Source organism: Pinus tabuliformis, chromosome 1_1, assembly GCF_031772625.1.
Source record: "Pinus tabuliformis cultivar Carrire ecotype Pingquan chromosome 1_1, CPIR1, whole genome shotgun sequence".
In the NCBI taxonomy this organism is placed as follows: Eukaryota; Viridiplantae; Streptophyta; class Pinopsida; order Pinales; family Pinaceae; genus Pinus; species Pinus tabuliformis.
The window spans coordinates 964989116-965005128 of record NC_142297.1 but is presented as its reverse complement, the minus strand read 5'-3'; the positions used below and the strand labels follow the sequence as shown (position 1 = coordinate 965005128).

The window sequence follows — 16013 nt, the reverse complement described above, 5'->3', positions numbered from 1 at the left end:
TCTATGTCACTATTCAGTTGAGTCTATCATCATTCATAGGGTTTTCATTATCATATCAGTGTCTAATGAGTCATTTTACATCGTGTTCATGCTTCAGTTGCGCCTAGGTAAGGTCATTTCCCTCTCCTAGGGTTTTGAAGGCGATTTCTCGTGGACGGTCAAATCATTGGCAAAACTTGTATCCAGATGTTCATACACCTTCCCCTATCCTTCATGTACCTTATCAAATGCTTCCCATCACTGAGATCCCCCAAATTCCTCATTTTTGCACAAACCCTAGTTTCTAGCTACAACCTGGCAATTTTCTAGGTTTGGCCTGTGTTTTGCCCTTTTGGACCCCTTCCCCTCGCTCAATCTTTGAGATTCCACTTTCCCCTGCTTCCTAACATCCCTCCCCACTCCCAAAAATTTCCCCAAGAATTTAGAAGCCCCCTATCCCCTTCATTTCGCTCCATTTCGACAAAATTCCTTGTTTCACACATCGGGACAAGTCGCACTCAAATGATGTTCCAGAGCAATAAAAGATGAATTTTGGAAAACTGAGAGAGGTTTTTGTCCATAACATGCCAAAGAAGAAAAACCTCCTTCACTTTTTACACAGGTGTCATGGTTTTAGAGAAATGTCAAAATTGCAATCGCCAGATCCGAGGAGGTTGGCCAAGGCACTAAAACGACGAAAAAGGCCTGATCCACTCCAAATTTTGGCCAAATCCTCTTTGACTGAGCATGGTACTTTATTGGGGACTCCCAGCCCAAATTTCAAGAAATTTGGAGAAAATTTTGTCAATTGTGAATTTTTTGTGCCAAACACAGGTTTTCTCCACCAACGGCGCGCGACCTTTTCGTTGGGCAACTCCTTTTTGGAAAAACTCAGCATTTTTGGATTTTTCATGCAAAGATACACTTGCTCAGCAATTGCCAAGAAATTTCACCAAGTTTTGGGCCTCCAGAAAGTCAAAAAACAAGCAAAAAATGACTTTCTGCCACCTTTTTGACACACAGGAAGCAGTCTTGGGAGATTGCAATTTTGGAGGGGCAAATGGCCACCAAATTTAGAAATTCCACTTGGGTTAGAAAGTAGACATCTAGACCTTTCCAACAAGCCCACTTTTGCCTCATTTTGACACCTTGAAGTGCCTCAAAAGCAGCTCCAAAGTAGCGCGACCTGTTCAGGATCAGGGCGCGACCTGTTGGGAAAGTTTGCCAATTTTTCATCTACAGCTCAGGAATTCGCCCAGCTTTGACCAGTGTTTGTGATGGGATTTTTCACCCTCTTTGATGTAATTAATGTATTTTCATGTTGACATGACACTTATTTACCTATTCTAGAAGATTCATTCATGAAATAACAAACATTTAATGAATGAATTGGTTTCCTAGCTTATACAGGCAAGTTGTTTTGACTGCCTAGTTTTTAGTGCTCAGTTTAGAATTGGTTGAAACAGCTCCTAGAAGGATGAGCTCGACCCCTAGAGGCAAGGAAAGGTGTTAGCTTGCCTATATTATGTATTTTCTTAGTCATTTTCAGAGGTTGGAGGGTTGGACTCTTGAGGGAGAAAGCTTCTATTGTACTACTCATTGTATCTCTGCAATTTTGGCAAAGGAAGAAAGACCAGGGTTTTGCAGTCCTTTTGGGATTCTTGTGGTTTCATGTATTGATGGTGTGTTTCTCTTTGTACTTGTAAGTTTGTTATGTGAATCATCTCCTTACTTTTCCTTCTGCAAATTAGGCAAATGAAGTGTTAAAGTAGAATTCATGATTCCCATGCTCTGCTTTTAAGTTTGCTTAATATTTATGTTTTCATCTGTCTAAAGAGAACTCTTGAAGGTTTCTTGCTCTCTTTAGCCCCTCACCGGTCATTCCTATCCATTCACTTAATTTAAAGGCATCAGTACAGTCTCCTACCTTGCCCCAAAGAACCCCCTGCAAAAACTGTGTCCAATCCCTGCACCCAGAATTGCCTTTCCCCAATTTTCCACCAAAAATCTCAAATCAAACCTTTTATCAATTTACTAGCCTAAAATCAGTGTTCTTTATTGGTTATCTCGCCCGTTGAAGATCTCTACTGAGATAGACCGGAGAGAGCCCTCTCCTGCCCCGTAGGGCTAGCTACAAGGCTAAGTGGTTTGATGTTGCCTTGGAGTTTACCTTTCTCAGCCTGAGGTGAAATTTCAAGCGCTAACACTACCCAAAATCAACACTCCCTCTTAGCGAGGAATGTGCTCTAGCAATACTTCCCAACAGAAGTAGCACACTGATCCATGGCATCAATCCTCGGTGCTGCTGATGCTCGATTGAATGCCCTTCATCCACTCCACTAGTACAGCCTGTACTGCTACCTATGACACTACCACTGCCATTTCTAACTACTGCACTGCAACTCAGTTGCTGAGAAGTAAGCAACTGAAAAATTTACCCAAAATATGACATGCTGGTCTGTCTGGATACCTTGTGATGCTGAAGCTACCTCTGCTACTAATCTGTGCTGACCCTCTAATGCTACTGCATCGCTGGTGTATTTGCTTTATGCCTCCCACACTGCTCAACACTCTACTGCGCTGCTTCAGACTTTGGCACTCTAGCTCTGCCACTGTCGCTCCATCATCCCTCGCGCTAACTGGCTCTCGTCATTCTGCTAATGTCATTAAGGGCTCCCGTAGCCGTATGTGATCCAAGAGTTTGGGCACCTCAAGGATCCTGACCCTTTTGGTCTAGTCCTCCCAACTACAGCTCAATATCGCCCCACCTCTTTTCTAGAGGTGCATGAGTACTCATGGAACAATCCTCATCATCATCCTCCTTGTCAGCTTTTGGTGGAGCAACCTTTGATTCAGACTTCTCTTCCTTGACCTTTTTCCGAGGGAATTGAGTGGCGAAATGTCCCAGTTACCCACATCTAATGCATCTGACTTTGGATATGTCTTTATTTTTCCTCTTCTGCTTCCCTTGTTTTCCTGCTGATGTAATAACTGCATCCTACTCTTCCTCCTTCTTGACTCTGATTCCTTTGCCGCTACTTCTCACCTTCATTAACTGTCTGATCTCTTCCCGTTGAAGAGTTGCTCACATATCTTCCCAACTAGGGAGAGAAGCCCCGCCCAAGATGCTCTGGACAAAGGTCTTCCAATCTTCAGTGACTACATTTAGGGTAGTCCATACCATGAACTCGGGATCTAGTGTAGACCCCATAGAAATCAGCTGGTCTCGAATCCCTTCTAATCTGAGAAGAAAGGGATCGCTTTCTTCTCCCTTCTGTATATGTTACTGTCTTAGCTTACTCTCAAGCAACATCTTTCGTTGAACGAAAGTTCCTTAGTATAAGGTAGTCAAGGCCTCCCACATTTCCCTTACTGTGTCCTTTTCATAAATATGTGGGATCACACAATCCTTGACTCTGTCCAAGATCATGCACTTCGCCTTTGCTTGAGCCTCCTTGTATTTATTGAGAGGATCAACATTAACCAGAACAACAACCACTTTCAAGGCATAATCCTTGATGTGATTCTTGTCCAAGAATGTCAGGATCTTGGCCTTCCAGATGACAAAGTTGGATGCTCCATCCAATCTATCCCGATCCCTCAAAAAATTAACTGTCATTTCTGCTCAAATGAGTGTCGAACATGTTCTCTTCTCCCTCTTTCACTGATGCCCAACAAAACTCGGATTTGGATTTCTTTGGCGCTAGAAGTACTCTAAGGAACAAGTTTCCTCTAGAATCCCTCTGAGTCCTGATTTACTTCACAGAAATCCTTCCGCCAAACAATGTCGAATCACTCCTTCTCCAATCCTCCTTTGCTGCTGATCAACAACCCACACCTAGATTTCTTTGGCAAAGAATCTGTTAAGGCAGTGACTCCCTCTACCTCGGTTCCATCTCCTTAGACATTGTTTTGCAACAACAACAACAACGTCCCACCAACACCAGAAATCTAATTTGCACTGTGCCTATTGCCCCGATAACTTACTGGTCCGAGCCCCTCTAGGCTCTGCACTGGCCCAGAGAGCGGACAAAGTCACTGCGTGGGATCCTCTCAGCTACTTCGTCACCTCCTCCTGACTCAGAACGCTGATGTAGACACTTTCTACGTCACTCCTCTTGCACTCCGTCGTCCCTTCAGCCGCTCCTTTGGCTCCGAAACAATGTTGTCACTCCGGACAACTGCCTCTATGCAGTAGATTTGTTGGATCTTCTTGGCTGATGGCTTCACTGTCCTATGATCTACAATCGCTCTGATACCATGTGAAAATTTCTGAATCTTTACAAACAGAAATCCTACTGCAGTCACTGGTTTAGCATCTCCTACTTTTTATTTCATTCAACAAGTTATTTAATTTATAAACAGTGATGAAAGCACCACGGTAGACTACACTGGCACACAGATCATAAACTGAAACAATAGATGAGACAAACACACAAGGGACACCATTATTTTTGGACAACACATCCCCAAAAAAACCCAACGTGGGAAAACTAGTGTAGCAGATAGAGGGTTTGTATTATTAAGCAAGCAGAATATGAGTACAATAGGCTTCCTCTCACACTAGCTAACCTTTACAAAGAAATCACGGCAGCAAGAAATAAATACGAGGGTTTACCTCGTTCCCCAAGTCACAGTTGATCCAATGAGCGACCTGGATCCTCCCTATAGATATTGCGAAGTCCCTACGAAATCACTGTGTGGGCCAACGTCTTGCCTTCAGAAGACTGCGTCACCCCTTCTACTGGATTGATTTGCTGGAGGAAGACTGTTTTTCAGCCCTCCCAGCTCAAAACCTTGCTTCAGCAGCAAAATCTTGGACTTCTTAAGAATGCTTTGCATTTCCATTGCAAGAGACCCTCCTGGCCTGTGTCAGCTCTGCCTGTGCCCCTCCTGGGCTGCGTAGGCCTCTGCGCTGCCTTTCTGATGCTTAGGCTGCCTCTCTACCACGTACTCTTTGGCTCATAACTCCCTATTCGATCCAAATCTTTGCTTCTACCCCTTTCACTACAACTTAGATCACTTGTTTGATTTTCTCAAGAAACCACGCCCTAGAAAAATCGAACTGATTGATCAACTTAATGTATCTCCAATTGACCCTCAAGCCTCCTCTTATACTTTTCCTGTTGATGAATCAACGACTGAGATTAAGTCCCTAATCAATGGATAAGATTAAATTATACTTCATCTTTGTCACTTAGAAGCTTCTCACCCATATTTTCATTAATACCCATTAATATTTTTATTTTCCTAAGTTTAGACTTAGGAACCCCATTAAAAATATTAATTATTTTAATAAAACAAAACCTGGGTGGAATTTCACCAAACGATTTCTCGGTCTTGGAGATATCATGTGTTCTAGCCCTTCCACAAAATTTTGGAGCTAGAGAACATCTGATACTACCCAAAATCAACTTGTCCCAACCATCCTTTGCATTTTTATCTTCTTATTTTTTACTTGTGACCATCATATGTTTTTTCTTGTTCTTTTAGCTGCATCAACATCCTAGGCCCAAGTTCCAGTCCCTACCCATGTATGGGGATGTAAGGTGCCAAATCCCAAAGAACCAATGGTAAGTTGAACCCGAAGAAGGTAGGTGGAATATGGGGCTTGTAACGTAATGTGGAAAGTGGTAAGTATGGAATAGGGAGAGATAGGACTGTGCTATCTCAATCGGGGTTTCCCAAGTAATGCCCCTCCTATACCCATTGGACCATTAGAGGAGGTCCCACTAGAGTAAGATGAAATATTAACCTCCCATTTAAGGTGAGGGAACAAGATCACAATAAAAACCCCTCTCCTTCCAGGTTACCCCATAATCCATGTCAAATTCCCCAAATACAAACAAGCATAACCACCCGATTGCAAAATGAATAAAGTACCTTTTGATCGGAAGCCCACCTTCCAACATGCACTATTGCCAAATGGGCGAGGAAACATATGACTAATGTAGGTGGTAGAGATATGAATGGCACATCGTCATCAGCTACTAGAGGCTATCAGGGGTTGTTGGATTTCGGCTGGAAGAGATGATAGGAGAAAAAAATTCTCCTATCAGGTCACCCACTTTTGGTGGGTAATAGGGAATATTAAAATTGTAGATATAAATCAATCCTTACTCCAAGAAAATTTCTTTGATGGTAATTTAATTAATTGTTACGCCCTCCCAATTTTGATGGATGACAATGATGAACTCCTTCACCCTAAATCCCAAATTGTTGCAACAAGAAATAACCCCTAAAAAATTCCAATCTTAGCCTCATAGAGGTGCTTTCCCCCATTTAATGATTATTCTTAATCATAATGCAGTTTTTTATTAAAATCAAAATTTCCCAATTTTTTTGTATATTTTGAATTTCTTGTTTTAAATTTCAAATCAGAAAAAAATTTCTTTTGCCAATAAATGGAAAAATGTTTCATCCTTCCTTTCCACCACTATGGCTACCATGATGAGCCTCAACCCTTTGCCTAGTATCTTATATAGATTTGTGGAGGTGACTCTTCATTTTTTTTTTAATTATTAATCAAGGCCATGTCTTTCACTACCATTTATGAAAAATTGATGAACAAGTCTATAGTTATTTCACATTTTACCCTCATAGACCTATCGCTTAGGGTCTTAGGTTCAACATATGTATCTCTACAGTCCACAACTCTAGTTAAGATTTAAACTTTCATAAGCAAGGTAAACACACACATAAAACAAGTAATTTATACATCTTAGGGAACCTTGCCCCATGCAACACTCTTTAAAACTAGCTTGGGTCCCTCCATATTTTTCTTTGTGATTCCTGAAGTGTCAAGGTGCTCCCATCATTTGACATTTTTCAATGTGGTCTTGACTAAGTCATGTATCATCACAAATAAAAAATATCATCATAAAAAAATACAAATATCAACAAGCAAATAACATGGCATTGTCATGTTAGCCCAGGGGGTGTAGAATAGTTTGTCAGTGGGTGCATTGTTAAGACATTCCTTGTGTGATGGTCATTGGTTCAAAACCCTATGGGTAGTCCCACCATCTAGTCTTCCAATCAATAGAAAAATGTTCCATTGTCATGTCATTGCACCACTACACCATTTGATGGAAGACAACTTGCATCACCATACTTATTGATACATCAAACATGCTATAAATACTTAATATATCCCAAGTTAGTACGTTTATAGGAGTTTCTACTTTGGAATAAGGCTTCTAGAATGGTAGGGATTTTACCTCTACATAATATCCAAAGAATATTTTTCGTAGCAGTTAGGATAGAGGGTTGAGATTTATCTCAAATGTAGTTATGTCTTGCTTGCTTTTCAATTTAATTTTAAGAAGTTTTAAAATTAAATTAAAATAATATATATATATATATATATATATATATATATATATATATATATATGAAATGAGTTATTTCTTTTTGGTCATGTGGTAGGTGTTTCTACTTCGGAATAAGGCTTCTAGAATTGTAGGGATTTTATCTCTACATAATATCCAAAGAATATTTTTAGTTGCAGTTAGGATAGAGAGTTGAGATTTATCTCAAATGTAGTTATGCCCTGCTTGCTTTACAATTTAATTTAAAAAAGTTATAAAAAAATAAAATTATATATATATATATATATATATATATATATATATATATATGAGTTATGGTTTTTTGGGCATGTCGTATTGATAACTCATGATATTGTACCAAACCCTATTTACAGGTTAAGAATCTCCATTGTAAATTAGAGGTGAATCTCAATGGTTAAGAATCTTATGACCAGTTTTTTTAAATGTATATATGTTTAATTCATATTTTAATTTTTTTAATAATAATAATACTACTACTTTAAAATAAATTTACAATTTAATTAAATTTTATGAATCTTTCTAATCTTGACAATGTGAGATGTATCATGAAATAAATCAGAAATTCATAAGCCATGTCTATACTTGTATTGTTATAATTGTTACGACACTAAACCATAAACACAAAACTAAATACTCAGATTATCACTTAGTCAAGTCTTGTGGTGTTACATATGCCATTTGGCTTGTATCAAGCAATCCGTGTGTGCTATATCACTCCCCAATAATGCCACAATATATACCAATGCCATCAATGTCTTGAGTCAAGCACGATACCATGTGTCTAGACTCTAATCCAAGACCATCAAGATCACATTGCAAGCCAAAGTGTTAGGTAAGAAAATCGGTTTTCGCTAACTAAACTAAACTAATCTTAAACTCTAATCTCAGATCATCAACATCACATTGCAAGCCAAAATTGCAAGCCAAAGTGTTAGGTAAGAAAATCAGTTTTCACTAACTAAACTACACTAATATTTTAGCAAAAGGACCTCTTCCTAATCACAAATCTGACAAGAATCCAACATAATTTCCAAGCATGATCAGATTTTCACCATATCCAAATTTAGTGTGTGGTGGAATGACATGCCAAGGGATTTTCCCATCTAAATCCACCCAGACCCGCAGAATTGATCAAATTATGAGTCGATTGGAACTCTGACTTTACCATTGGATTTCGTCAGCTAGAAGGAAGTTTGCTACACAAGTAGATGGCTTCATCACTAGCTTTCGTATTTGTCCATAGGGTAGTTATGACATCAAATGCTCGTAAATATTATTTGGATAATATTATAGAGAGAGTCATAGAATATGTATGTATTATGACATGCTGAATGTATCACGGTAAATGATTCTTTATTCTGTAATACTCACATACTTGTCTGCTTACACTATTTCCATGTCACTGCCATGTGAGATACTCTTAAGAAATTATAATTTTTAATGCAGATTCAAGTCAGTGCGACTTAGAGCTACAACTAATAACACAATCATGCGTTGGCAACTGCTATTAATGCATTCTAATTTTTATATGCATCCAACCTTACTGATTCGTATCCCTCCAATGGTCAACCCACACTCTCATTCTATGCATTTAATAAATTAGCTTCCATTCTTTTTACCTTTGCAAAGATCTTCAAGTCTAGATTTATAATTTATTTGCATTCTGTCGACATGGAATTATCTCTAGAGTTCTTGATAACAAAAATACCCATGAGTTCATGACTTTGGATTTTTGACTAAATTCCTTTGGCTCTCCTACCACTGTCACCTTGTATTCTATCTCGACCCTCTTTCCATTATCCAAATAAAAAATCTCTATTGAGTAGTTACTGTTACCTGATGAAGTGTTGGTTATCAGATGAATTATTCTTTTATCCATTGCATAATAACATATTGTAGATTATTTTTGAACCATAAATGGATTTGGACTCTCTTATCATGATATGCATAGTGCAGAGGGATCATTTCTTATCCCGAAAAGCATTGCTCCTCATTTCTCATTCAACTGACATTTCCTCGATCTTCAGTTTTGTATCCATCTCAGACTAGGCTGAGAGGCATCAAGGCAATTGATGCGAACTGACATTATTGCAAACTTCATGCAAGTTGGTGTTTGTGCACTATCCGAGGTGCAATGCTTTAGTTTTCAATTGATATCAGAATTGACATGGTTAATAACATGCACATTGTTATATAGTATCTAGAGAGTTGCTTGTTTGTTTGTGCATTGTAGAAGAATATGATACATTGGAATATCAACAAATGTTTTCTTCTTTGCTAGGTAAAAGGTACATATTATATTAGTATCCATCACGTGGGAAGTGGTGCACAGTGGCGTCGTACTACTGGACAAGAAGTCTATTCTCCACTCCTATTAGCCTTCTCAGAGCAGGTGATGGAAATCTCTCTGCTGAGTAGTTTTTTTCAAGTTTCAAATAATTGAGTTGCTAAAGTAGTCTTTGTCTTGTCACTAATGCATTCTGTTACTGTTTTGACAGGATGGAGACCACTGGAATGCTTCTCATATTTCTAGTTTCACGGCAATGGATACCACTTATTCTTTACCAAAGAACGTTGCAATAATCACCCTTCAGGTTATTGACGCACTTCCATTATGCCTCCTTTACTACATTAAACAAAAACAATGTTTGGCTTTCCTAAAATTCACAATTTCCTTCAATTTTATTAATGAAAACAATATGGCCTATTGTGATTCAATGGCGATGGAGGTGGATTTTCAAGCTACCATTCAGGCTTTCAATCTCCTTGAGGGCATGTGCGCATTGGCTCTTCCATATGCAAGCAGACCCCTCTGTAGTACCAGTCCTGGATTAATTTGTCCCATGCAAGGGGGACCCTATGTTTAATTTTTCCAGTTTAGCTTATTGAAGCCAATCACTTTCAATAATAATAACTATAATATGAATCTCCATTTCAATGTGTCTTTATCCTCGAGAAAAGAAAAACACAGATCCATTAAGAAGGCAGTATAATATTTAAAGATGGTGTTTGCTGTTATTTAGCAGGTGGAGCAAAGTGACTTTATAATTACTGTTAAATTAGGGTCACCTCTCATACTAATGAGAACTTTTGGTTTACAACAGGAGCTTGAAGATGGAAGTGTGCTTTTTCGATTGGCTCATCTTTATGAGGTATGATTGCTCGGACCATGGCCTGCACTCAAGTCAGTCGGTTTGCAAGAATTTTCATTTACTGGAGAACAAATATTTTTTCTCCTATAGGTTTGTTTGCCAATAATGGCTGACACTCAAGTATAAGTTACTCTATTTGAAAGTATTTTAAATTTACTTCATGAGAAAAATAATATCCTACATTCAATTAGATAAACATGTTTCTTCTCTCAATCTTAAGTCTCAAATATACATATAAAACGTAAAAAGGAACTCTGAATTTAGATTAATGAATAAGAATAATGACTAACATGCAGCATAGTAGGAACTCTGAATTTAGATTAATGAATAAGAATAATGACTAACATGCAGCATAGTTTTTCTAGGATATTGCCTCCCAAAAAGTTTAAACATATGCATTAAGGAATGCTAATAGTAACGGGCTACTTCAAAATTTACGAACGCACAAGCATGTTTAAGTTGTACATGTGTAAATGTGATTTACTTATTTTTGCCTATATTCTAGCATGCTTGTCCGAGAGCGTATATGCCTATGTGCGAGTATGTTTTTATTGATCTTATGAACTCTGAACCATATTTATATGAGATGATGAATTTTCTGACTAAAATGTAACTCCTTTTTTATCAAGCATCCAAGTTTTGGGAGTTCTACACCATTCCTTCACATATATGTTTGAATAATAAAAGTGGGTCATAAATGTATAAAGATAGCATAGTCTAAACTTTTTAGATTTTGGTTTTTTAAGTATATTTTTTAATTAATTTTGTCTAAAATTAAATTAGAATTTGTCTGAATTGTAAATTTGAGTAATTGAATATGTACAATATCACAATAATTTTTATAAGACTAAATCCCTTTATACATTTTTTATAAAACTGAATTCATTTATACATTAAAAATATAATTTAAATCAAGAAAAAAAATTAATTTAACTTAAAATTGTATCGCTATATTCAAATTTACAATAATAATAATAATTAAATCTTCCAGATTCCACCCCAGTACATAAATATTCTACCCAAGTAAGAATATGTGTGTCATGCTATATTCTTTTTCATTTGTTAATAAAATCCTCTGAGCCAGATATTTAGAATTGAGTATTTCTACTCTATGCCTATAAAGGTAGTAAATGTATAGACCTATAAATTAAACAAAAAGGTTTAATCAGATGGATTGAGAATAAAGAGAAGACTCCTCTGTTTATATTTTTTAACATTTTGTTTGCCCTTTAGGTCGGAGAGGACCTAGTGTATTCAGTGATTGCAAAAGTTGAGCTTAAAAGAGTTTTTTCCACTAGAATGGTAAGTCCATAACATTTTCTTTCTCTTTCTCATTTATTTTTGGTATTCATTTGTTTTAATAAGTGATAAATTGAATTTTAATAACACAGATATTGAATGCGAAAGAAATGAGTTTATCCGCCAATCAAGAAAAGTCAAAAATGAAGAGATTGAAATGGAAAGTAGTAGGTGATAGTGGTATGGATGGTGTGGGCGTAAGAGGTCGCCCTCTTGATGATAACATGGTGGTCGAGTTGGGGCCTATGGAAATTCGCACTTTCATTTTGAATTTCAAATAACTCTATGAATCATATACCCTCTAGAGAATTCTTTTGGAGGTACACATTCTAAGTTGTTATTGAAGAGAATGGTCATCATATTAGCATAACATATGGCCATTATATTCTAACTATTGATTAATATTTTTTTTAAGAAATTAGACGTACATTGTTTAAGTTGTTATTGAAGAGATTGGTCATCATATTAACATAACATGTGGCCATTATATTCTAACTATTGATTAATATTTTTTTTAGGAAATTATATATTTTCACTTTATTTATTTCAAACACTACCAATAAACAACACTACATATAAACAACAAAGTGCGGCACAATTTGTACTACTGAATATGTTATCACTAAGATATTATTAAAAATGAACATATTTTATTTAATTTCTTAAACTTTTAAGTAAATTTAGTATAAGTTCTAACTTTTTCCTCATATGTAAGTTGATTTGAAAATTTTACATCAACCTCCAAATAACTAAAATAAAATTCAACCATATTAGATTCTGTTGGACATCTAATCCTCAATGGGTTAGTGTGGAAGCCGAATAGACTAAGTAGTCCAAGAGACCTTGGGATGTGAAACCCAACGGTCACATATTGTACTATAAATGTATATCTCTTGTTAATAAAAATTGTACTCTCTTGATTATCTTTCATATTGTTCTTGCTGCCCATGTGTGTTTAACATGGTATCAGAGCAGGCGTATTCTTGCCCTGCATAATTATTTTGAGCCATTTGCCTTATGTCCCTTATGTGTATGTGCAGATCATTTCATGAATATTTTCTCAGCTAACCTGTCATTTCTCCAGCGCCATTTTTGGCCTCTCTGCCATTTTGAATCTTCTCAGTCGTAATAATCTGCTCTTTGACTTCCTGAAGATCTGTCCATGAACGTTTGTTGTTCTGCATATTCCATTAAACCGTCGCTTGACATGGTACCTGTGCCTAGCATTAAACCGTAGCCTGCATTCTGCTAAACTTTGGTAGCCTGTTCATCTGGATATGCTGACACCTGCGTCTGACATAACTGCTTTTCATGCTGCCTGAAATACGTTTGCTGCTTTGAGTATTTGTACAAATGAATGCGTTTTTCAAATAAATGCTGCCCATTGGTATTTCCTACTATTACGCTGCACATTGTCCATTGGTATCAGAGCCCGCAGGCCCTCGCTTGCAACTCCTCCACCTTCAAGCTTTCTACCAGCTGGCTGCTGCAATGCATGTGTAACGTCTGCTACCACTGGACAATGTGCATCCCTTAACCACTCTATATTGCGAGGGTCAACAATCAAGTCATTATATCCAAACATCGTGCCGCGCTCACAAACCGTTACATTTGGATTCAAGAAGATCTGTTTGCCGACATAGAAATCCTGGTATTTGAATGATATCTGCAATTCTGCCAACAGGCTCACACTGATAAGCTTCATGAACATCTGTTACAATCGATTTAATCTGTCTTGCCATTTTGAGGACGTGCTCCTCTGATTCTATTACATTGGGCCCCACAAGAAAAAAGAAGGGTTCTGCTTCCTTGAGATGATTGTACAATGTTGAAGGGGAAACCATGCTGATCCTTCCTCGGACGGAGCCCACGAATTCCGAGATGTCTGAAATTTAGCAAACTGGAGTGCAATGTGATGGGCTTGTGACAAAAGGCTTCACCGCGACCTGTCATGGTTAAATTGAAAATTGTGGCTGTGTGTTGAACGTTTTGAACGTTGTTTAACGCTGCTGTTGATATGACCTGCGGGTTTTGCACAAAAAAACTAGAGAGATGATTTATTCCATCTTGACTGGTAAGGCTATGATGGCCCAAAAGCTAGAAAATTCTTTGAATAACACAATTGCCCAATTACAGCTGGAGAAAGCCTCCTCACAGGCTAAAGATAATAGAATAAAATCTTTAGAAGAAATAATTATTGGATTGGGTCATGATCCCAAGGATGTGAAGGCTACAGAAGCCTTAATCAAAAAGAAAGATGAAGATATTGTTGCTTTAAGGAAGCAGCTAAAGTTTCCTCCTTCAAGGCATCCATGGACTGCTGAGATCATAAAGCAAAAATCTGAAGATGAGCTGATGGATTTACTCTTAAAACTTAATGAACAACTGAATGAGACTGAGAAAAAACTAGAAAAAGCATTGAAGGACAAGCAGGGAGAGTCGACCTCTCATCCTCCCAATGTGATACCAGTAGTCTCGACTGCAGTCCCATCAACCTTTGGAATAGCTCTGGCACCAAACATTCCAGTAGCCACAACATAGGTGGTCACAGGTACAGTGACAACAGGAACATAACATGACAATACTACCAATTTGAGCATAGAGGAACTGATAAAATCAATGGAGGACATGAAACTACAAGTTTCAGAGCTAAAAAAGGTAAAAGAACAGTATGCCAACTTAGAGCAGAGGTATGATCTCTCAAAAATAAATGTTGCAGAAAAGACAAGGGAAATTAAAGGATTAGAAAACAAAGTGAAATCATTAGAAAAGGACCTTACATTTGACAAGCCTCTGGCAGATATTAGAAAAATTCTTTGGGAAAACATCACTCAATCAATAAATGATGTTTGGCCGTCAATTCAAATAATTTTTTAGTAGATTGATTTAGTAAAGGCAACCCAAGAAGAAATTCAAAGGACAAGAGCAGAATTAAGAAGAATGCCTGAGGAAGCCAACATGCTCATAAATTTTTTGAATAATAAGAACAAATACCAGCTTGAAGAACTTGGCATCGAAGACAAAACAGGGACCATTTTAGAAATCAAAAGGGTATTAACCAAAAGAACTTTGATGCAAAATTTAGAAAGAAGATGCCATGACATGCAGGCAGAGATTAATGCTTTTATGGAGAAATTTGGCATTTTGCAGAGCAAGGGGCTACCTAGTCCTTTAGTTATTAATGACAAATTAATGAGGCATATAGACTATGTGGATAAATTGAATCAATATGTAGGCAACCAGGCAAGTTCATCAACAAGTGCATCAGGATCAAAGGCACTGCCTATAGGTAGAGTTCTCTATGACAGTCTAGAGAACCTGTTCTATGTAGAGCATGAAATCAAACACTTGTTTCCAATTCAGCCTACCTTTTTCAGATATACCGAGACTGATGAGACCCTCAGAAAACTTCAAAAAACCAGAATACCACAGCCAAAATGGTGGGAAGAAATGCTAGAAATTTTGTAATTTATCCTTGGTAAAAGGTAAATTTTGATTTTTTACTATAGTCAATGAGGGTAAAGAGGATGAACAGAGAGCAAATAGGTAAAGAGTATCAGAGCAGGATAAAGTGTATCAGTAAGAAGATGAAAAGCAGGGCAACCAACATAGAATTATATCAAAGACAACGAAATGCCAAATTATAGGACCTGACTCTAGCACATTATCAAGAGTAGGGACAACAAACCATCAGTTTGCTTCTATCTACTACCTACGGGACCATCTGGCCCTATCTTCATGTAACTTCTAGTTAGTCATCTCAGATTATATCTCACTCTATTCTGGGATATTTTATTGTAAAGTTTTTTGTATAAATACACCCCCACTCGGAGTATTGGTGGTGGATTCTTAGACATTGCTGTAAAACTGATTATTTTGGAATAAAGTGTTGTTGTACAAATATTTCATGGCTGGTTGGATGAAGAATTAATACAAATGACTTTTCACAGGATTCATGTGCAATACATTGGACAAATAAGTATTTTATAACTGATGTGGTATTGTTTTCTTGTTTATTATATCAATTATGTTTCATATTTGAATACTTAAACGAAAAAGCTTAACTCAGAAAGTGCTTCCGTGCAATTTGTTTTCAATCGTTTATATTCTTGATGTTTTCTTCTAAACTAGAATGAACAGTGAATTCTTAATTGCTCCTATTTCCTAGTTTAATAATTTTGATCATTTATTAAAGAATTCTTAATTGCTCTTTACTGGTGATCATTCAAGT

The 16013-nt window shown here is 37.2% G+C and overlaps 1 protein-coding gene across 3 annotated transcripts in view; it reads left to right on the top strand.

Annotated features, from left to right (window-relative positions):
• The window catches only part of LOC149217706 (alpha-mannosidase-like), a 282843-nt gene extending 270596 nt beyond the window's left edge, over positions 1-12247 (top strand). For all 3 annotated transcript variants that reach the window (XM_089393051.1, XM_089393049.1, XM_089393050.1), the window contains exons 25-29: positions 9613-9723; positions 9830-9925; positions 10436-10483; positions 11717-11785; positions 11875-12247. In XM_089393051.1, the coding sequence (XP_089249177.1) occupies positions 9613-9723; positions 9830-9925; positions 10436-10483; positions 11717-11785; positions 11875-12063 (513 nt within the window). In that variant the 3' untranslated portion in view covers positions 12064-12247. The remainder of the gene's footprint in view (positions 1-9612; positions 9724-9829; positions 9926-10435; positions 10484-11716; positions 11786-11874) is intronic.
• The last annotated feature ends 3766 nt before the right edge of the window (positions 12248-16013 follow it).